The sequence below is a fragment of the Rattus rattus genome, chromosome 2, assembly GCF_011064425.1.
Source record: "Rattus rattus isolate New Zealand chromosome 2, Rrattus_CSIRO_v1, whole genome shotgun sequence".
In the NCBI taxonomy this organism is placed as follows: Eukaryota; Metazoa; Chordata; class Mammalia; order Rodentia; family Muridae; genus Rattus; species Rattus rattus.
In genome coordinates, this window is record NC_046155.1 from 140,551,353 (window position 1) to 140,575,928 (window position 24,576).

The 24,576-nt window shown below is 42.7% G+C and overlaps 1 protein-coding gene across 1 annotated transcript in view; it reads right to left on the bottom strand.

Moving 5' to 3' along the window:
* Positions 1-24,576, bottom strand: part of Atp10a (ATPase phospholipid transporting 10A (putative)) — a 159,834-nt gene that overhangs the window by 35,957 nt on the left and 99,301 nt on the right. The window contains exons 3-7 of the mRNA XM_032893496.1: positions 15,405-15,490; positions 5,251-5,357; positions 4,755-4,886; positions 3,535-3,665; positions 1,717-1,969 (exon numbers count right to left, since the gene is read on the bottom strand). Of these exons, the coding sequence (XP_032749387.1) occupies positions 1,717-1,969; positions 3,535-3,665; positions 4,755-4,886; positions 5,251-5,357; positions 15,405-15,490 (709 nt within the window). The remainder of the gene's footprint in view (positions 1-1,716; positions 1,970-3,534; positions 3,666-4,754; positions 4,887-5,250; positions 5,358-15,404; positions 15,491-24,576) is intronic.

Genomic DNA, 24,576 nt, shown 5'->3' on the forward strand with positions numbered 1-24,576 from the left:
TTCCCCCTGAAGCTGTGAAGCCAGGAAGGAGCCACTTCTGTTGTACTGTGGACTGAGGCCTGTTTCTAAGTCTAGAGGCCTCAGACAAGCTTACGCATAGGCATGCAGCCAGCTAGCTGGAGATTATTAGGTGATGAGATGAGAGAAGAATACGCCCATAGACTCTGTGGTTAGCTTTTGTATATGAGCTCTGGTCCATCGCACAGATCTGCAGCCATTTACTATTGAGTGTCAAACCATGGGCTGAACCAACTGGACATATCTGTTTCAGGGCTGGCACTTCTGCATATCACGTCACGAGATGCATAAAGACTTTTATTCCTCAGATACTTAACTGTTTCCTCTGGAAGTGACGGAACCTGTTAGCCTTATCTTTGCACTTCTGTCAAATCTATAATTCTATCCCATGAAGTTTCAGATGACAACTTTATATTTTATTTGTGCTATTAATATTATCTTTTATTGACAACTCATAACAACATATTTAGAGGGTGCAGATGTTTTGTTTTGACATAGCATAAAATGTGCTATATATATACACATGAAACTATTTAATATATCCATCTCCTCACCAAGAGGATACATCAGCATTGATTGAAGGCACTGCTGTGCTACAGATCTCAAACCTGCTCTTGCCTGTCTGAAACTGAGTCCCAGCTCTACAAGGCTGCTACAAACACAAACACAATGCCTACGGCTATACTCCAGTGCACAGAGCTGAGTGGGTGGGAAGGGGAAGGAGAGGCAAGAGGATTAATGGTAGGGACAGGGAAATGAGGTTAGGAAGGTAGACAGGGTAAATAGGTAAAGGCATGGAAAATGCCACTAGCAGTTTACTTGGTGTGCACACGAAATGCTAAATACTAGGTAGGTCCCTATGCCTTCTGTAGTGTGTACAGAGGAAGACAGTGGCCATCAAGATAATTCTTAGGTGCTGGAAAGATAGCTCAGTAGTTACAGATATGGCCATTCACTGCTTCACCATTTAAAGCTCCATTCTCTTGGCAGTCTGTACTGTTCTGTTGTTCTTATTGGAAAGAAGGGAATTGTGCGGGATTGGGGAGGGGGGCTCATTCAAAATGGCTACTACTCCAGAAATATGACTGCAGTGCAGGTCATATTTCATCACTGTATCTTCTCCTGGCAAGGGGCTTAGAAAGTTTGGTGGTTTTGCCTGAGCCTTTCTTTCTTCAGCAAGAAGGGAGGCAGCAAAGGATAAGGAAAGGAGACAGACGGCAGGGCTGCCTGAGTAACCAAAGGCATAGAGACTCATTTCTCTCAGGCTTGAACGGACATTGTGTTCCAAGGCTAAGAATGCTGCATAAAGTACACAGTGCCTGTCTGAGAATTTTCAGCTGATAGCTGAAAGATAAATGAGTGACAACAGAAAATCTCTCTGTCCCTCTGTGGGACAAAGCGAAGCCACTGCAGAAACTAGCACTTGAAGGGTGCTCTGTCTGGCTGCTGTGCTTGCCTGGCAGAAAATGAGCCAAAACAGATGCATATCATTCCAGACCCGGCAGTGAGCACGGCAATGTCAGCTCATTCTATAAATAGTTCTGGGCTCCCAAGTGATCGCCAAGGATTTATCCTCCCTTGAAACCCAGCAAGCCCTGAAGCTTGTGGACTGTTTCTCCTGTCTCCTGCTCATGCGGATCTGGAGAGAGCAGTTTTCTAATCCAGCCCAGACTTGAGGCCTCTTGTCCTTGCACTCACCATTAGCATCATGAGAATATTCTATGCCGGACACAGTGCATCTTCGAAAGACCATCTTGTTCTCAGTTAATGTGCCAGTTTTGTCTGAGAAGATGTATTTTATCTGCCCTAGGTCTTCTGTTATGTTCAGAGCTCGGCACTGCAGCTGTGAATCTGTCTCTTCATCGTACAGCTCTATATCTTGGTTAATGAAGTACACTTGACACACTTTAACAATTTCAATGGAAACATATAAGGAAATTGGAATCAAAACCTGGAAGACAAAGGCACACAGGATGAATGACGACGAGCACCAGGGAGCGGATTTCAGTTAATACAATCGCATCAAATGACAAAGGACCAAGGAAGCAGGAACTGTACTGTACCTTTAAGGGCTTAAATAGCTTGGCTTAAAGTCACTATTGGAAAAGGATTTACAGTACTGGCAAAGAGTTTAAACTAGAATAGCCTAGGCTGGTGCAATTGTAGAGCGGAAATCCACTCCTATGTCTGGAAGGATAACGATGGCCTGGAGACTAAGTTGTGCTTGAGAGGGGCTAGGAAAGGAAAGAGAGAAGAGAAGAAAACAGGCACAGTCAGAGTCCTCATGAGCAAAGTCACCTCTAACTACAACAGCACTCTCCCTCATGTTTCCCCTGAGCCCCAGTGACAGGAGCTGTCTATTACCCAAGGATGTACTTCATAGTCCAGAGGGCAGCCATGGGATGGAAACAGTTGTTTCAGAGGCTGGTTTTATGTTGCAGTACAATTTTTCTGATCTTGTGCAATAGAGAGCAAAGGGAAGATGGCTTGAGGAAAAAAATTCAGTTATGGTTTGATCATTCAAGACCAACTTTCTGGAAATGAATGCTTATTTATAGAGCCACAACACTGAACTAATATTTATGAGCCCAGAATATCATCTTCTGACTAATTCAGTTCTCTTGGTAAATTAATTATGTTAATAAGGCACCAACTATTTTCCTAACTCAAGGCTAGAACAAAATTTACATTTACAAAAAAAAACCAAACCTACAAAAACCAAAACCCAAAACCTAATTTGCAATGTTAAATGAGACTATTTTCCCACTGTAGGAAGGAACCACTTGTGATAATGTGAGGCTAGACACAGCCTCGGGTCACTCTGTCCTCACGGAGGTTAGTGGTGATCCTCACTGCCCCTTAGAGCTCTGGGGATGTTTTCACTCTTTAACAGACTGGTGCTGCCTTTCAGTTATAGATGGAGAGGCATGTGAATGTATACTACTGCTACTGAATACTAATGCTGATAAATGCAATTGCAGCAGGATGAATCCTGGGAGAGGGGGCTCATCTGCAGAGATGCTGTGAATGAAATAGCTTGGGGTTTTGCTTACAGCAAAATATTCAGGTTGGTTTCCTCGATTTCATGGAGAAGTATATCAATAGAACACACGTCAGGGAACTGGGTGAGGATATTCTCTCTTAGTGTCTGAAAATTTCTGTAGATCTAACTATTGTTCCCAGATTAAATTTACTTTTTAAAACAGTACTGATGATGTATCTCAATGGTTAGAGCACTTGCCTAGCATGTGTGAGGCTAATAATAATAAATTAATAATAACTAATTAATAGAAAAGGGGAAAACAGAGAAACAATGGGAAAACTCAATCCCCAAAGCATTCATCATTTAAAGAAAAGCGTCGACTGGAAAGTCACCAAAGAACCTTCAAACAGAGTAAAAGGCAACATACATTTGTGATTCTTCAAGAGGCAGAATTTATAGAAAACTCTTAGCAAGATTTTTGAGTTCTCTAGAGAAAAGTATAGTAATTACCACATAATATTTATTACTGTTACCTGCAGAACTATTATCATTGTCAAAAACGAGTAAACTGCAGCAGTGGCTGGGGATAAAGAGCTGCCATCAGACTCGGGAACATCAAACAGTGCTTTTTTCTCTTGATAGCGCCGAACCCACAATCCATGTCCTGTGCATGTTTAAAGAGAGGCATCATTCATCTGACAGGAAAGAAAGAATGCTGCTTGGGAAAATTAAGACATTCGTTTAAGATTGTTACTGGACATGACATATTAGTTCTATCATCTTTCTCTGCCATAAAAGCAAGCATGGTACATAGCATTCTTGGACCCACTGGCAGGCAGCCGGAAAGAGCACACACTTTGTGTTCTGCTCACATCGAGGGTGTATGGTACAACACTTGGGAGGCTAAGGTAGGAGGATCAAACATTCTTGCCCATCCTGGACAATATAACAAGAGCCCCACAACTGCACCCAAGGGTTTCCTGTTGATGGTGCTGAATGGCACCACTGGTCAAGATATAAAAACTGCCTGTGTGCTGGGAGAATGACTTTATCATCCAGGTGCCTCAAAACACAGTCATAAGGGCCTGGCTAAACAAGCATTAGGACCTTAGTACTACCCATGTGGTTCCTTCTTGAAGATTTGACTTTAACATGTTATAGTTTCTAAGAAGTCAAGGGTCAAGCATGTTTCTTCATAAACTAAGTCCCACACCTATCTGGTTATAGAAACCTTTTGGTGTTCTATGTGGTGGTTCTGCTTTAATCACCTGAGACCATTCTTCAAGACCATGTTATATCTGTCTAGTCCAAGCTGACAAGGTAGGGACAAGGTGTAAATCAAGTGCTAGTCTCAAAACATGTTACCACAAAGGTTATGAAACCTTTTGTTCCCCTTGTAAGGCCCAAACTGTTGTTTTCTCTTTTTTAAAACAACCTCATTGCTATATGTTCCTCTCCTGTTGCTAGCTTGGTTCATCACATTGCTGAATCCTCTTTCACTGGACTCATTACTAAGACTATGATGGATTCATCCTCCCATCCACATAGTCTTCAACTCCAAAAGGAACATTACTCTGCAAGCTCATTCACTTCAGTGTAGCCATACTGATGATGCAGTCACTCCTGGAACCCAAGTAGTGAAAATGGTGTTTTGACCTTTAACGTGCTGAGTCTAGCGGAGTCTGGATAGCCCCCAAGCTTGCCTGTAGGCTGTGCTGCAGTCTACCTCACTGAGGACTCAGCTTAGACTTACCAACTGCTGAAAATAGAGATATACAAACGAGGAGAAGGACACACCAGAGGACATCACAGTTCATCTGCCTTTCAAGCTGGCTGCGCTTGTAGCGGGGCCCACTATTGTTCAGGAGGGCTTTGGTTTCATGTCCTGCGGAGGAGGATGGAGGGGTATGGAATACCAGTCTCCTAAAGACAAGGAACTGGGCAATTATTCTGGATTACAGTTCTCTAAGAACCTTGGTCAAAATAGAATTCAGAATGAATTATATAAAAACTACAAAATGAACAGAAAGAAATATACTAAAGAAAAAGAAAGAACTATATTGATTGGGTTGTGATTAGAACAAACTTGCTTTTTGATACTTTTCTGTTTTCCTAAATTTTGATTTTCTAATTTTCTACAATGGGTATACACAACCCTTATTATGAGATAGAAATTAGAAAGAAATGCTGGAAAGCACACAGCACAGTGTGGCAGTAGATGGATGGCCTACGGTTTAGCCTGTGCCTACCTGCATAGATGACAATCCCAGCCACTGCTTCTGTGTTTCTGATGGTGCACCCTCGAAGCAGCAAGTTTTCCTTATGCAGCCCAGCCTTCTCCCCATTGCTGTGGATTCTGTGGAGGAACATGGAGCAGGGCATGTCACATGACTGCATGATCACTTCTGTAAATACCTAGGAAAACACTGGGGCACCTGGGTGCTGGACAGGGAAGCAGAAAAAAGTCTTCATCATGGCTGTCTGGTTGTGTCTCCATAGCAACTCTGAGGGAGCTGCTGCAAATTATCATAGAAGTTCCAAAGCTGCTATTTAGGTACTTTGAATGGGATTAACTGGGAACTGACTACAGAAAGTGCCAATTCTGCAGTTGCAGGGCAGACCTGGGAAGCTGACAAGGACAGTCTTGCTGGATGATTGCTGGCGCATCTATCTACTCTACCACAAACGCTAGTGCCATTTAGTCCCTTGGGTTGTCACAAAATACACACAGCCCTCGAGAAGGAATGGTATGAATTTTGACAACAGTGTGTGTGTGTGTGTGTGTGTGTGTGTGTGTGTGTGTGTGTGTGTGAAGCTGTCTGTCTATGGTATATGTGTATATGTGAACATGTGTATATAGGTACCAACATGGAGACCAGAGTCTGTTACCCTGCTCTATCAATTTTGATTTATTTTCTTGAGACAGGGTCAAGCTCTGAACCCAGAGCTTATCATTTTTTCAGCCAAGCTGTCTGGCTAGCAAATGCAGCTGGCTTTCTGTTTCTGTTCTCAGCTTCTGCTTCCAGTGCTAGTGCCACAGGTATGTATGGCAACATATGATCTTCACGTGGGTGCTGGGGATTTGTACTCAGGTTCTCATGTTTACAAGTTCTCTTATTCGCTGAGCCCTTTCCTCAAACCCAATTGTGTCATCATTTTATATTTACTTATCATAAAGTTATGAAGATATTAATCTGACATGTATGCAAACCATGAGCATTACAAATTGTGTCAGTGCTGTACAGATTCAAAAGTACTGTTTAAGTCATTGACTTTAAAACTTGTCCTCTTCATGCAAAGACCAGTGCTGTCCAACAGGGCCTACCCTATCACTACACTGGAACAGACCCAGGAGCCCAATATACAGGCCACCTTTCCATATCCACCCTTAGTTAAAATGCCTCCTTTTGGCAACCCAGACCTCTCTGAAAGTCTTTCCTTCCTGACGTCTCCTAAAGTGATGCACATTAGCTGCAGAAATAAATACATTTTCTATTGAAGAGAAACTATATAAAATCAAGACTCAGATGCTCCCTGTATTTAAATGTATTGTACTTAATTTAACATAACTCACTGTAGCGCCAGTTCTTCTGCAGAGTATGTAGAAAGGGACACTCAAGGGGAAATTAAATCAGCCCCGTGCCAATGCCTCACAGCAGCAAACCCAAGGCAAAGGTTCAAAGGTTCAAGATTGAAGTCAAACATCAAGAGATTGGGCAGATGCACACAAAGACAGATACATACAAAGCCCTGCCCCATTACTGTCCCATTACCATGGAGAGACCTTCCATGCTCATGTATCTCTCATGTATTTCTCTAGGGACAACTGGACATGAAAAAACTTCTCTGAGCATCAGTGAAAGACATAACCTCAGTTTTCTAGAAACAAGATGAACTCAGCAAAAATAAAAACAGCATTTCAGATTCAACCTTCTTTGATATGATGTGTAACCATAGCCAGCCCTCTGTATCTCTGAACATTGCATCTGCAGATTTAACTAGCTACAGGTGGATGGCATGGCAGGTGTGGGGATGTGAGGAATCTCTGTTGTTAACAGGTTGATGTTTTTTGTTATTTCTTGTAAAATATAGTATATAACTATTTACGGTGTATAGTTTTTATGTTGTATTATTTAGAGATTACAGGAAGATATAGTTTATATGCAAACATTATGCCATTTTATATAAGTGACTTGAATGTCTGAGTTTTGGTATTCACAGTGAAGAGTTCTGTGAATAACCTCCAAGGTATTGAGGATCTAACGATTGTCTTTCACTCTCTCTGTCTCTCTGTCTCTCTCACTCTCTCTCTCTTGTGTGTGTGTCTGTCTGTCTCTGTCTGTCTCTGTCTCTGTCTGTCTCTCTCTCTCTTTCTCTCATCTTTTTGTGTGTGTGTGTGTGTGTGTGTGTGTGTGTGTGTGTGTGTGTGTGTGTGTGTGTGTGTGTTGTACTAGGGATTAAACCGAGGTCTTCCAAAATGCTAGGCAAGTGGAACTTGAAACTGATCAACACTCCTGCGTCCAACACTAGGCCTTCTAATCAAATCAACTAAGGAGGAAACGCATCACCAGAAGTTGAACTAATCTAAATAAGGACCATAGCTGCAGGAACAGTCAGCAGATGCAGGGGGCACAAACATACTCCTATGAGAAGAGTACCCATATTTGAAGTAGAAGGAAGACTAGATAAAGGAATAACTCAGTGGTCCCAGCACTCAGTAACAGGTCTACTCCCCTAAACTTCTGATGCAGGGTGTTGCCATCAACAGTAGAACAGACCCAGACATGTAACTCAGTTCCAAAGATGCTCAAGAGAACTAGAGCCCACCAATCTGCCATCAGCACCTGCTTCTTGGTTATAGGCCTTACTACATTGTCCCTAGAAACCATGTGTTAAAATCTCAATTCCTACAGCTCCCAGGATATGGCAGTGTCTGTAAGAAAGTAATTAGTTTAAATGAGGGCATTGGGCTGTCTCCAACCCAACCCGGCTGACCTTCTAAGAAGAGATTAGGACACAGACATGCAGAGAGATGCCAATGGAAAAAGACATGGGGACAAATTGGCCAGTCACGAGCCAAACACAGAAAGATTGAGAGAAATCAACCCACTGATACCTTTGCCTTGGCCTTGGCCTTTCAGACTCTAGAAAGAAGAAATAAACCTCTGTTTTCAATTCTACCCAAGTGTGGTACTCTGTCCATGGCAACAAGCACATCCTTCAACATTTAGTCTAGCCTACTTGGAAGTACTCACCCAGTTTAAGTCCTTAGGCTTCTTGATTCATCTAACCATGTTCTTCTAAATGAAAACTCTCTGGAAGCAAACCTTTCTAAAGAACTGCTAAAGTCTAGTGATGCTGGGAAATGGCAGTGCTCAAGTAGATAAATGTCTTCCCTTCTCTCTCAAGAAGCATTGCATCTCTCTAACTCACATGCTGTTGGGAACAGCTCTCTCTGGGTGTAGTGTATGAGGGAGGACAAGTGAGTACTGGCTACCACATACATGACAAAGGATAGGCATAGGGGTGAAAAATCATCCAGTTCCATGGACACAGGGTGACACGGCTTTGATGCTCAGGTAACGCCTATAAAACCCCCAGGGCCAAGGAGCAGCAATTTGCAAATGCTACAAGTCAACTTCTTCCCCGGGATAGACAATCTGTACCATGCAGACACCCGGACCTTCAATCTGTTCTGTTCTGATGTAGTTCTCTATCAATGTAGCCTTGAGCTGCACTAATGTGTGATATAGACTCCTGTCTTGCTTTTATATCACCACAGTGATCAGACTTCATTATACTCCTAAATATTGAAATCCATGCCTTTTATTTTGCACCATGTCTGAAGCACTGCTCCAATTTAGGTTTTACAAACTTCTCTGCAGGGGCCTGCAGCCCAGTCTTGCTGGCTTTGTCATTCTGCATCTTAAGACATGCATGCAACCTTCTGTGCATGTCTATGAACACTGTGTTTCTTTCTCCGGGAGGAGACGTTTTAGGCTGTGCACTTCCTTAGCTTCTCATGCAGGCTGTCTGCTCTGTAGTGCCTTAGCTCTTTGTAGTCTTTCTGTTCTGGGCAGCCACCGACAGAAATGTCCTTCCCTCCTTGTGCTGTCTTCGGTTTCAGAGGAGATCCCTCTTACAGTGTGGGCTCAGTTTTACATCCTTCGTGTATATCCATCTCTGTTAAACTCCTAGATCCCCAGGCATTATCTTCCAGTCTTACTACATTACACACCCTGTTGTCCTCCTCGGTAGTTGGTAAAATGCTGACTGCTGCCCTGACCTTGGCTTTAGGTTGGATCTATTGGATGAAATGTTGGGAACGATGGTGGAGGAGGAGATAGGAGCAACAGAGGTTAGAGAGTAAATCTCATGTTCCTTCTTGGTCAGAGAGCACTAACTTGCGTCTCTTCACCACACAGACCTTTACCTAGTGCCCACTCCTGCCCTTGAATCCATGGACCTTGTGGTGGTAACAACACACCTGCTTTAGATTCAGTATCCTACCATGACTTACACATTCCAAGGCTCTCCCTCCTTTCCTATGCAGATAACTGAACTCTTACTTCCATGAATTTGAGAGCACATCTGCCCCTATGAGCACACTGATTGACATAGGCAGGAGGGACAAAATGATAGCAGTTTGGAACTGATAAACCACAGGTAGACTTTCCTTTGATATAATAATACATTGTTCAGGATTTTGTTCATCTAATTCAAATACATGTGGAAATGACCAAACTGCTTTGTGCTGATGTCCCATTTTCTCAAGGGATGATTATGTCTATGAAGGTGAATGAAAACACTCAAACATTGATGAGTCTGGCTGATATGATTACGTTTCCCTTAAAGCCTGCTCACTGCCACTGATGCTTGGATACATTTCACACCCATCTCCCTCTCAACACCGGCTGGGAGAAGTTAAGGAACTGAAACAATTCAATTGTCAGTAATGATCCTGCTGCTATACCTCAGGGATATGGTGGTTTTAATAAGAATAGCTGCCCTCAGGCTCATATATTTGAATACTTAGTACCTACTTGCTATTCTGTTTAAGAGAGCTTAGAAGATGTGACCTGGTTGGAGGAGGCGTGTCACTGGGTGTAGGCTTAGCCCACACCAGGCCAAGTTTTACTATCTTTCTGCCTCTTGCTTGAGGATCAGGATGTGAGCGCCTGGTCTAGTGCCTGCCTGCATCCCTGCTGCCACACTCCTCACCATGATGAAAAAGTATTTACCTTCTGAGACTGTAAGCAAGTCCCTTACTAAATGCTTTCTCTTAGAAGTGCCTTAGTAATAATGCTTCTTCCAGCAATAGAACAGTAACTAAGGCACAAAGTGACAACGGTCCCTGCACTGATCACCAGGGTGAGGAGGCTACCCCAGTAAGTAGGCTACATTCCAAGGGCATCCAGCTGTCACCCTGGTGCTGTGGTACTGTACCCAGGTCTATGACAAGTAGGCAGGAAATCTCTGTAAATGCTTACAAGGGGACAAAAATGGTAACTGAGAGAGCAAAGTAACTGGCTATACTTGCACAGAAAAATAAGCTTAAGATCAAAAACTTCCTGAAAGACAAAAACAATACCCTCTATGATATTTTTTTAAAAAATAATCAACTCAACAGAAAGATATAGCAATTATAAATGAACCCAACATCAAAGCACTAAAATACAGGAGCAAATACAGGGAGATCTGAATAGAGGATCAGGCAACTGGCTTTATGATGTGAAATGAATTTTATATTACACAAACAACTAGACATCCTACATCTTCATCTTTTAGGCAAAAGTGCAACTACTCCTCTGGATCATGGTCTCAAAGATCATCACATAAGGGGCTGAGGAGGTGGCTCCGTAGTTAAGCTTGCTTATCCCTCTGTTAGAGGACCTGACTTTGCTTCCCAGTACACATGTCCTGCTCAAAACTGCCTGTAATTCCAGCTCCATGGGCTCTGACATTTTCTGGGCTCTGTGGATACCCACCCACACATACTCATGAATAATAATAAAAAAATCATCACATGCTGTGAAGTTGACTGAACGTAATAGAACAGAGGCTACCTGAGAAAGTTTTCTCTTTGTTCACAGGGAAAGGCAAGGCTTAGACCTATGCTAATGAGAGAACTTTGCAAATAGCTGAAAGTCGTGGAGAATGCTGGTATTTTCAGGTACTGAGGATCTCATAAGGGCTTAACTATAGAGACTAATTTAAAAACACAGAATACTAAAGTGTACTTGAATTATGAAGCCCCTGACATTTATCTCTTCCCAATAACCCACAATGTATTTCTTATATCACAATATCAACTCATTTAAAACATAAAGCTCATGTTTATACATTCAGAGCTGTAAAATCACCAGGAAATAATTCAAGAATGTTTTCCCTAGCCATAAAGAAACCTTACACCATGGCCAGTCCTTCTCCTTCTTAGGCTATATTGTTTTCCCCAAGCCCTGGTTACCTCTGATTCCTATTCTCTTTCCTCAGACAGTCTTACATACATTTCCTATCAATGGAACCACACACTGGGGCAAATACCACCCTCTCTCTACAATGGCTTCTATATTGCAAGGTATTTTACATGGTTACTTCACTTGCTTCTCAGATTAAACTGAAGCTGAAAGAGCAATGATACTATTTACAGAATTAGACCAGAGTTCAGAAATGCAAGATAATTCCTAGAACCACCAACTCTGGCAAGGGGGAGGGGTAGGCTAAAATCCTGAGGTCCATTTTCTAAGTAACAATGACTATAGATCCAAGTTTGGGTTAGCTGGTCCATAAGAGATCACAATCTTCAGGCATGCCTAGCAGTGAGAGTAGAGGCATACCATGGCGCCCTGGCAAGTAGCTTCTGTCTCCTGGAGACTGACACAAGATAACAGGAGTGGGATCACCTGAGTCCCTGACCAAGGACAGATCCTGTAGCTGAGGCTGTGAGTTAGTCTCTGATACAAGTATCAGGATGAGGTAGGCTGAGGCTTCCTTCTCAGGGACGGATAAGAAACTCAGCAAATCAGGCCTGCTCCTGGGGAAAGTACACTCCTCAGTACAGATCCCGTCCTGATATCTGCTCTCCTGCATCCATGCACTCCCTCTGTACTATTCCCAAGAAGACAACATTAGTCTAGATAGTGGAGGCAGAGCTTCTAACTCTGTAGTGTCTCGGAGTTGAAGGAAAATTTCTAGTATGCTGCTGCCAACAGCTCACCTCCAGAGACCCACTGAACATAAGCACAGGAAGAGGGGCCCATTTTCCCCAAGTCAATCCTATAGCCTATTTAAACTACTATGCCAAAAAGAGATGGAAAATCAGTGAGATGGGGATAAGGATACAGTGGTCTAAGCAGGTGGCATTTAGACCACGTGTGTCTCTATGTTATTCCTCAACCAGAGCTTTGTGGACACCAAGTAGAAGTAAGAAATGACTAATTGGAAAGCCAGGTATAAACTACGTCATACTGTAATGGGTGTTTCACTCTGGAAATGTGCCACCAGGACATTTATGTTGTCATTATCAGAAAAGCTCTTGTTAGAAGAATGAAGACCACAGATGAGGTGTCTTCCACAGCTTCCAGAAGAGAAGGCAGAACTAGGATGCTGAGACATTAAGAGTTAGGTGCTGTGGGTGAGCAAAGGGTCGCAAGCCACTCTGCAGCACTCAAGACTCACCCGTCATATATTAATGCCTTCATATCCCCTTTGCATATAACTAAACACATTACTAGTCCTAGTCTAATCTTACTTTGTCTCCTTCTGACAACTGTCTATTGATCCCAGGCCTTCATCCCTTGACCATTTACCGGACATACTTCTTGAATCTGAGCAATGTGCTTCTCCATCTTCTGGACACAAGCCTTTCCATCTCATTTTTCATGGCGGCCATCACCTTTGTTGGACTCCAAAATTACCCTGCCAATGTCTCTACTATATATTCTCCCCTTGGACACTGCGTCATGGTGGCATTTCTGAAACATCAAAGGTGATGTCCCTAGTTTTTAGGGCTATTTTGTCTTTGTTCTTTTTATTTCTCTTCCTATATTCTTCTCCTCATGGCCTGCCCTCTTCACTGACTAAATACAACATCTAGGCAAAGGGTCTTCAAATCTTTACCTCTAGTTCCCACCCTCACCTCAGTCCCTGATGCTGTTTAATGTTGACATGGTTGTTTTTCCAAAGACACAAGTGTTAGACACTTGATTTTATGTGTCAGTGTTAAGAGGTACTGGCCTTCCCTAAGACCTGCCTTCCTCTATAGAGTTCCTACTCACTTATAATTGCACTACAATGCCATCTACCATGGAGACACACGACTGGGGTTCCTTGTCACAGTGTGAACCAATTTGTACGTTCAGACTTTGAAACTGTTACATAAACATCTTTACCCAGATTTTACTATCAAATCAGTCATTCTGTTTATGAATTTGCCATCATCTCAAACTAAGCAAACCCCAAATTCACCTTCCTATCTCATATAGTTCTTTCTAGTATCCACAAAAGACAGAAATTTCTCCTAGACACCTAGTGAAATAACCTTCCTAAGGGCTATCTTCTATCTCCTGGCTCTTCTCACCTGGTACTACATGTTCCCAGTAGCGGTGAAGTTAACAGCGGCTGCCAGAATGACAGTACTCAGTATTTAGAAGGCAATTACCATTATGAAAACCTTCTATGTATTAAATGAGCTTTCAACAATGACCTGAGGGGCACACTAAAATTATGCCCACTACCCCAAGCCTCAAAGTTATCCACAAAGTATTGTCTCTGGAACCTGCTAACCTCAGTTTGAGTGCTGGTTTGAGTGCTCAAACTCCCTTCTAACAAAAGTACGTAATTCCCTGAAGGTCCTCAGGGAAAGAATGGAAAGTGTCTGATGAAGAATTCCATCTTCTTTACTATGAACCTAACCCTATGACAGATGATGAATCCATGAACAGTTATCTGTGCATGTGAATGCTACAGTGTCAGAAACCTCCTTCAGGACTCACAGGAGGAAATGGGAACGGAGTCCAAGGGCTAGGTCAAAAGCCACTGGAAATGGATCTACCCTCTATTTTTCATTGAGTTGGCAACATGAAATTGCCTTCACCTCCTTTAGCAGTTATTTAATGTCAAGACTTCTTTAAGACCTGGTATCTCCTCTGTGCAATTAAGTTGGCCTCAGGATTCACAGAGGTCCTGAAACTGGTGTTCTATGTGCGAACTCCTAGAAGCTAGTTAAGCAGGAAGTCAACAAGGACCAGAAAATGCACAGCAGACGGGCTGTGCAGTACCGCATTAACACTTTCCTTTGGGAGTTGAGCCTTCTTTGGTTTCTTAAAGGGGTCATCTAATGACTTCCAAGTTTTGAACTCCAGGGCAAGTCCAGTGACTGTCTGGTTCATCTCCAGGTCACAAGTCCACTTTACCTTCTTCTGTGAAACTTCTATCTACTACCAAATCCCACTGTTCCTGTGTCTGGATTGGGCAGAGGCTGCAGTGCTGGGTACTATCAGCAAATCACGGACTCACACAGAGAGAGTTCTTCAATATGAGGCCCATTTTCAGGAGTCCATTTATAAGGCTGCTCTGCTCTGGACAGTGGTATCACAAGGATGCTGAGGGACCTAAGTCTACGGGCTCTTACAGAAAGGGTCCAGTGGCACGCCACGGTATCCTCAGATCTCTATCACCTGCTTCAGTCTCCATGAAACAGTTCATGCAGCTCCACCTTGCAGTCCCATATACAATTCCATATACACTGTTTTCCCTCCACTACCATTATTGCTATTAGGAAATTTTCCAAACAAACAGTAAGAGCAGACTGAATTATATAGTGAGTGACCTCTTGAGTGCCACATACCCAAGTATTCACCAAGAATCACTACACTCAGCCATTCCTGGGCCATTTGTTCACCGCTGATCTTTCTACTTAGGAACAAATAAGGAGGCTGAACTACTGCACATACAAATCTCCTTTATCTTAATTAAGTAACATTAAGGCAGTAACTACTACTGCTGTATAATCAGTGCATGGCTAGGACCAATAAACAGCAAATACTCAATAATGTGTTGTTCAATGATCAAGAAGGAAAGCATTTCCACCCAGGCTCTTCCTGCCTGGCCTATGGCCTTTGACTTCCATTTTTTGAGACCATATATAACACTCATAAGCTTCCTGTCCCTTTTCATGTTCCTCTATCTCTCAGAGGGAAAAATTAGTCACTCCTCAATAACACAGTGCCTTTGACAAGTTCCCACTGCTGACAGGATCTTACAAATTACTTTCAAGATCAACCAAAAAAATGATGTATGTGGCAAAGACTATTGAAGAACATGTTATGAACCTGTGTATCTGTTTGTGTATATGGTTTAACAAAAGAAAAATAAGAAAGCTTGCAAAGGTGCTGATACTCACATGCAGCCACGAAACCTACTCAGGTCATTGTTCGGCTTCTCACACTCGATTACGCTGGTGAACGTTAAGGGATTGAATTCAGAGACCTGAAATAATAGCACACACACATTAGAGAGACCTAGGCTCTGGCCACTCTGCTCTAAATGGTTCTTGTTCATCTGTTTCACACCCATGGTAGGGGAATCATCATGGACTCTGGCTAGAGTCTCTGCAGAATGCCACACATCCAGTGCTTAATGCATGATTTCTCATTTTAATAATAGGCAATAACTAATTGTTTTAACTATAAACAGCAACTAACACACTTGCAGTTGGTGAGATGAAATGATTAGTTCTAATGCAAAATTAGAAACTGAGATAATAGCAAAGGAGGCACCAGCGAGGAAAAGGGTTGGGTGTGGTTTCCTGAGACACACACGGTCTTTCCTAATTCTTCACAGCAATATAAAGAAGCAATTCCCACGTGAAAAATAGGAATTTATGCTAACATCTGATTTCCTTGGTGTTCTTTAAAGATTCTTCTTTGACCTTTGCCAGAAAGAATTTAAATAGCCAAGTATGAGCCACGAGCTCAGCAACTCCATTATGGTTGTGCTGTAAAAGAAATGGCAATTCACTGTAAAGGGAATGTTTAGATCTTTTCATTGATGGATATGATACCTTCTCCAAAGAAGTCAGAAGGAGAGGAGGGAGACAGATAATAAAGGAGAAAAATGGAGTCAACAACCCTAATGAGACCAGTGAAACCTTCTCTCTCTGGTCAGGTTCACTGGATTTTCTGTCAAGTGTCACAAAACAATAAACCACCGAGCTGTCTTTGCTTATATATATCATTGGGAAACCAGGCTGAAACGTCACAAAAGGGTACAACAACTGCCTGCATCAGTCCAGGTGAATTATATCCCATCACAACAATGTATCTTCTTGTACACAATATAGCCATAGATGGGATTACTCAAAAGTCACACTTTAATGTTTCCCATCGTGTCCTGTGTACCTTAAGGAGGAATTATCTGGCAATACTAGCTCCAGTTCAATAGCTGATTGTGAAAAGATTTAAGTTTCTACTTATTTTGAAGTGTTGGGGTTTGAACCTCTGGCATCAGAAGGGTGTTCTACCACTAAGCTCCATCTTTGGGTCATGGAATGCCATTTACAAAGGCTTTTCTTAAAGTCTCTTAGTCATCGTAAGTCTCTGTCCTTTACTGAAATAGCCTTGCACTCCATTTGCAGAGTCCGGCTCTGCTTCAGCTTCTAGTGTTTATTTAAAGCTGTATGAATTATGTTGAAACTAGTTGACTGCTTTTTCACAGCAGACAGTGGCAGCTACAGCATACAAGATGGTCATGAAGAGAGTAGCCTGTGAAGAATGCCAGGATGGTTTCTGGCATACAAAGAAGGTATGACTTAAAATATTCCATTTCTGTTTATTATTCATTCTCACTAAGAAAAATAGCAATATGCACAGCTTGGAAACAGTAGGACATTCTGTCCCCAGGGCTCCATCGCAGCATTTGTAATGTTCTGTCCCAACCACGTGCCTTGGGAAGTATACATGCCCAGGGCACAGAAGTCTGGCTTCATCTGGAACTGGGGAGGATTCAGAACTAGAGGAATCTTCAGGGTCTATTAAAAACTGAACTGTATTCCTCTCATGCACAGAATACATATGTTGGGGTTATAACCTCCAAGATTACAGAATGTGCTTCTGTTTAGAGACAGGCCCTTTGGAGAACTAATTAAAACTAAATGAGGTTGTGATGATAAGCCCAATTCAATAGCACTGGTACCCTTATAATCAGCAGCAGATATGACACAGGCACAGGGGTGAGAGTAGGGAGGCAAAGATGAGTCTATATGGAGAAGATGTTCATGGGAGAAGACTCCGGAGATGTCAAACTGCTGATACTTTCAACTCAGATTTTCAGTTTCTAGAACCATGAACGTGTCTGTTGGTTCAACCCTCAGTCTGTGGCAGTCCCAACAACCATACCAAGAACACTCCTGTTTCTCATTTAAAACATTTCTCACACTGGAGATGGAACTCAGTGGAAGAATACCTGTCTAGTCTCTGTAAAACCTCAGAATAGCTGTCCAGCCTATGTGAGACCATAGGAGTCTGTCTAACTGTATAATCAGTGCAGACCATATGTACAGCTTGTGAGACCCTGGAACACTTTTTTAGCCTATGTGAGATCGTAGCACGTTTGTCCAGACTATATGAGAACCTATGTGCTCAGCCAGCCTATGTGAGACCATAGTGCTCTGTCTATCATATGTAAGACCATATGTACAGCCTCTGTGAGACCCTAGCACACCTGTGGAGACTATGCGAGATCCTAGCACATTTGTCCAGAATATATGAGACCTTTGGTGCCTGTCCAACCTAGACGAGACCCTAGGTGGCTGCATAGCCTCTGTGGGACCCTAGCACATCTGTCCACCCTCTGAGAGAACTTACCACATATGTCCAACCTATGAGACCCCAGGTACCTTGTCCACCCTATGAGAAACCCTAGGCCCCTGTCCAGCCTCTCTGAGACCCTAGGTCCCTGTTTAGCATATGTGACACACTAGGCGTCTGAGTATGTGGGTTTTTTTTTTGCCTGAATCTACCTCTTCTGTTTTTATTTTTTTAACTAGTTTTGTTAACTTTTAGTTTTTTTCCTAGGGACTGGGTGAGCCAAAAGCCTTGATTACACTAAGCACATGCACTGCCACAAGCCACACCCATTGCCTATATAAACAAATTTTGAAAGTCCCATTGACTCATATCAGGGTTAGCATGGTCAACCTAGGAAGAAATATTTAATAATACACAAATGTCAGGGGTTGTGCTGTTAGCAGTGTTCTTTCAGAACTCTGCTGGGGGCAGTTTTTTAAAGTATATTTTAGTTTTAGTTATGTGTCTCTGTGTGGAATGTACTCATGAGTGCAGATGCTCTCCTATGCCAGAAAAACGTTTCAGATCCCCTGAAGTTAGATGTGGGTGCTGGGTATTGAACTTGGGCCTTCTACAGGAGCAGGGCATGCTCTAAACTCCTGAGCCATTTCTCCAGCCTCCTCAGTTTTTCCACTATTGAGAATTTGGGATCCTTAAGCGTTTGACCAAGGTCAGAGAGGCCTTGCAATAACTAAAGCTGCCTTGGTCCCTGAGACACCCAGTTTCACCAGAGATGGACAGTTGATGCTGTCTTAACATGAGGCCATGCCACATGTAATACACCAGAAGTTATGCAGTAGATTCTATAAAATTTCTCTAAAAGAAGTGATCGTGATGGTGGCTCAGTGTTACAGAAACAGTAATAGCTACAAGAGTGATGTTCACATGCACAGACCAGGCTTGAGTGAACTGCACCCTTCAACAGTTTAGCCACAAGCTGCCAATATTCTTGGGTTCAGTGCAACTGACTATGGGGAAGGCTCCCCCACTGCACAGCAGTTGCTATGTAGATCACAGGCTGTGTAATGCTCCAAGTGACTGTTATTCAGACAGCTCTGAAGTTTCAGTACATGAGGTAACATAGGTGGCCCTTATTAGTTAAAAAGAAAGAAAGGGGCATGGTGATTCAGCTGAGAGCCCTCTTCGCCTTTCCTTGCACTTGTATTCTGCTAGAAACTGCATCAGCGTAGGAAACAAAGTCACCAAAGTAGGTGATGGTCCTCTCTTTCAGGGACACCCAAAGCCTCAAAAGCACGGTGCCTGCCTAATGCTCCATTAACTTCTTTAAATCAGATGACTTCGAGTATTCAGGAAGATCAAAACATGTACTATGGAAATATTTCTCACAAGGGACATGAGCACCTGCCAATTTTTATATCCTCAGGGTGGAGGTGGGGTCTTTTTGAACCAATTCCCAAAAGATATCAAAGTAAAATGTCATTTCACACTTGCATTAATTAAATCACTCATAATTATTCAGTGAAAGCAAAGCAGATTTCCTGCATCTTACTACATGAGCAGTGGCAACCAAAAGGATATTTCCAGTTCATAGAAGTGGAATAGGCCAAACTTTAAGCTTAGCGGATGAGTTAAGTGGACTTCATGAGTGCACACTGGAAATCCTGCCTAACTACCATGTAGAACTGAGAGTGAGACCTCCTGACACTGACCCTGGTCGGAGGGCATACTGTGTGCAGCAGCACCTCCCAGCTTACCAGAACCACTCTACCTCTTCAATAAACACATGGAAAACACTTCCATTTGTTGCATCTGGACCCTATCCTGAAAATATCCTTAGTGTCACTTGTCAGAATACTCCTAGGTCAAAAGAAACTCCAGGTACTTCCTTTTTCTCCAGTCCATATGCCACCTCTGGACAACAGCCCCTAAATGTTTGCTGCCTGGAACAATGTCTCTGCCTGTTGTCCTGTATTATTAGGTCTTACCGCTTGCCATAGGCTTAGACCAGGCCAGCCTAGGCACAGAAGTATTTCTCTGCTATTTCATAGAAACCAAAACACATCACAAGCCAGCGACGAGGCTCTGTCAGGGTAACTATTCTGACCACCTTCCCTGCCCTCATTCCTACCCTAGGGATAGGGATAGCTCTCCTTGTGTCCTCTCTCTACTAAAATGGATAGCTGCCCTGGTACTTAAGCTGCTGTCTTCCCAGGCTTTTGATAGCATTCTAAAGACAGCAGGCAAGTGCCACTGTTTGGAGGAGCTTGCATAATGCCCTTCATCCACCCCATACACACACACACACGCGCACGCACGCACGCACGCACACACACACACACACACACACACAGAGGGTGGGGGGAAAGAGGGAGGAGGGAAGGAGAGAAAGAGAAAGGAGTAGCCTCCTGCTTCACTTGGAAAGGCCAAGAGACCTCTATCTCCTTCATTGGACCACAGATCCCCTGAGAACAGGAACTCTGTACCCCATGAGCCAGCACAGAGCTTGATGCTTAGAGATGGTCCAGAGTTAATGTCGGCTTATTCTAAAAAGAGCTCATGTACTACACGCTTCTTCATTATCACAAATCTCTGTGCTGGGCTCATGGGGGTGAAGGGGTAGAAAGCTTATTGACTGCTGTTTGTAAACAGCAAACAGGCTTCGACTGGCACTGGGGAAGGTGTAACTGCTAAGAGGCTATGAGAGCTTCCCCATAGCTCTAAGCATCAGAGTCTTTTCTTTTACAAGGTCTAACATGTTTCATCTCAAAAAAATGTAAGATGATTTCTCCACAGCCTGTAATCTCGTTCTGTATCTCTTGACAGTGTGTGAAAAATACTGATCTAATTTAGGCAAGCATTTTAACCCAAATTGATGAAGTAATTACCCCTTTCTACTTCTGCACTTGGAAAGCAATCAGTGCTGCACACAAGCCTGGCTGTATTGCAGGGATTCCCAGGAGGCTACTGGGCCAATACTATACTAAACGAGTGGGTGACCCAATGAGTGAGTGAACTTCTTTGCCAGTATCAGTTGGACTAATCAAAATCTTCAACTTGTTAAGGAAGTAATGGGTCCAGTCCACTATGGCTCCTCTGAAATGTAAGAGGGAATTCAAGGCCATTTGTTAAATAATTAAGTGTTCAGATGGCATTACCACCTCCACCCCCACCCCCAGGATAGACTACTTTGAACATATAAGGGAAAAAGTCAGTGACCATATTCCAATCAGCTTCACAGATGAACTGTTTACACTAACAGTTTATGCCCAGATACAAATATTAAACAGGACCCATTTAAATTTAATCTAATGTATGACAATTGCTGCGATGGTGCTATTTAAGATACTTCAATTATACTCATTCATACAAATAACAGTATATGACAAGTCGATGTGTGTCTCACCATTTTCTGACATCTTCATTTCCAAATGCAAAGCTGAGGCCCTGAGAAGAGCATCAGGACATCATGGTCCTTTTTCAGGAACAACTTCACACATGTCCATACCATAGGTGGCCTTCAGGAAGCCCAACACTTCTGATAGGTGTTGAGGATGGGAGTTTGGGGTTTTGCACATTTCCCTTCTAACTGCAAATTTTCTTGTCATAAACCCAAGCATTAGAGACTAAAGGGATATTTCTTTGAGAGTAGAAAGCCAGCTTTTCCCTCTCTAATTCTTTTCTGAGTGTGTAGGAGCCTTTCCCTCCCCTCTCTCCCTGCCTTTTCATCCTTTGTTCTCTTGCCTCCTGGCTGGTTCACAGCCCAGAACCCTAGAAGCTTCATTTAGATGGTGGCGAAAATCAAAAGGCTCAGAGTGCCGTGCTTGAGCCTGAATTCTGAAAATCAAAGCCTTTCTTTTCCTCTTGGCCACAAATACTTCATGCTGCTTTAGTGGGCCAGTTGTCAGCAGAACCCCACATTACCTTTTATCAAATGTGTTTAAGTGCATCAAAGACTGATTGTGCATTTAGATAGCAAGTAATGAATGCTGTTTCACCCAGCACTGAAATGAGGGCTGTTCTTTAAGATAGCTGGCTTGAAAGAGTCTGTACTTATTCCAACACGGTGACACCACAGGAAGCATGCTGCAGTGGCGCTGCTGAGCTAATCTGCACAGCCAGGGCACAAGTCCAGGCTCTACTCTGCTGTCTGAATCACAGCCACTAACGACTTTGTGCCTCTTCCATCACTAACAGTGGCAGGGATGACGTTGGCAAAGATGGGCTGAGGGCTGTGACCTATATGTCTTAGATACCACTGAGCACATAGCTTGGTGAGAGAAAAGACTATCCTGCTGGGACAGATCTGGTAAACACCTGTGTTTTGGGGGTGGTTTGTTTGTTTTGTTTTTTAAATGAGACCATAAAAAACTGCACCCCAGAGAATAAGTGAATTCAAAGGAAGATTTCTAGCACACAAAAAACAGAGTGACAGGTACCTAGAGGTAGAAAGCAATTGAGGTCTCAGGGTTACTTATAAGAACGTAGTAGTACATTTCTCGTACATGAATTTTGAGAAAAATTAGGATGAGGGATACAAAAAGATGGTCAGGTAAAGCATTCTTATTCTAACTTGGAGAAGGACTGCAAGACTGGCAGCTGGGATGTGACAGTCTAAAGCACAACCAGATTAGCTTCTTTATCAGCTTCAAGATCTGCACTGCAGGCCTTGGGAATGTTAGACCAGAGTTCCAGCTCCACACGAGGACATGCTGGGACAGAAGGCTAAAATCACCTATCTCAAATACCAACTTTAGCAAAAGATGAAGAGGCATCAAGCCAGGATTCACATAAGCCAGAAACTCAAGAGAGCTGAGGTCAGGTCTTGCCAGGGTCCCTTTAACTTAGAGGCTTCCTCACTCTGAAAGAGAAGGACGAACCCCTGAATGAGCCTAGTGGAATAAATTCTATAGCCTGGGGCGTTCATATTCACTTTATTGTCACTGCAACAAATAACCACAGATTGAACTCAGAAAGCAACACAAGTCTGGTACCTAGCTGCTCTCTGGACTGAAGTCTAGGTACAGGCTCTGAGGCAAAGGAGGCTCCAGCAGAGAATTCACTATGATCCCAGGCTTTGGGTTCCATTCATTTTCAAAATCAGCACTGAGAAGACTGATCATTTCTCATGTGGAATCACTTTGATAACTTGCCTTCTTTCTCTTGTTTGGCTACACTAAATTCACAGGGATAATCTGGGACCATCTCTGAATCTTGGAAGAAGCTGACTAATCATTTAATCTCATTTTCAACCTCAGTTTCCCCTGTCATGGCTATCTGATGAACAGTCATGTTTTTTTATGAGTTCATAGAGAACTGCACTCCAGAGGATGAGGGAACTGAGAGGAAGGTTCTCAGCATGGAGATGGCATGGCAAGTACCTTGTAACGTTGAGTTAAAATAGCTACTCAGCTGGGAGGTCAGAAAATCTCAGTTCAAAAATACAGTTTATAGTGATTCCACACAGTTAGAGAATCCCGAGAGAGGAGAGTCTCCTCTCTGTGTAGACAAATAAACATGTACACATATGTACATATACAAATACACATATATGACCTAAGTCCTCAATTCATTCTTTTTTGTTAAACTCATACTGTAATTACCTCAAATATCAACTACTGAATAAGGCAAACTTCCAAGTACAATTCAGATATATCATCAAAGACAGGACCACAGAAAATTAGATAAGTCTCTCTCTCTCTCTCTCTCTCTCTCACACACACACACACACACACACACACACACACACACACACACACACACACACACACACACCACATACACACACACCACATACACATACACACACAAACACACCACATACACACACACATACATCTCAAAAAAAAACAAAAGAGAAGCCTCATTGAGCAAAAACATGTGTGTGTGTGTGTGTGTGTGTGTGTGTGTGTGTGAGAGAGAGAGAGAGAGAGAGAGAGAGAGAGAGAGAGAGAATCACACAAGGTAATTGTGTAGAGACACAAGCAGGCAGATTACCAGGGGTTAGAAGATGGAGAAATGGACAGTTCCTGCCTAGTATTTTTATGAGTTTCTGTTTGAAATATGATAGGTTTTGGGGGGGGGGGTGTTAACACTATACAATACCTGAAAGAAATTTTTACCATTAAACTGTACATTGAAAGTTACAATGTGGCAAATCATACATTATCTATGCCACCGCAGTTCAAGCATGCACACTGGGTGACCGCTCCTCAACGCCAAGTGCCTGGAAAAATAAGGAAGAACTGGAAGACTCGTGCCTTGCTAGTGGGTTGCAAAATGGCTTAGCCTTTTTAGAAAATTCTCCAACCGATCAAGTCAGTCCACATCTGATTTTCTTTTTTGTTAAACTCATACTGTAATTACCTCAAATATCAACTACTGAATAAGGCAACACAATACATTTAGACAACTGAACACTACTAGTTATAAAAAAGGAACAAACTATTCATCCACACAATGTAGCTCAACTTCTAAACATACATACTGAGTGAAAAAGAAGCCAGGCCCCAAATTTACAAAGTGCATTTATATAACTTTCTAGAAAACCCCAGTCTTAAGTGACGTAAAGATAAATAGTTTGGGGGCTCAGCAAGAAGGGCAGAAAGCTCCTCTCAACTTGACAGTGACAGTTGCCTGACTGTTGTGGGGTTTCTCACGTTTGCCAGGGCTCCTTCATGCACGTACACACTTTCACTATGCACAGTTGGCTATGTGTCAACCTCATCTCGATAAAACAAGTATAAAGACAAGAAGTTAAAATTGGTAACA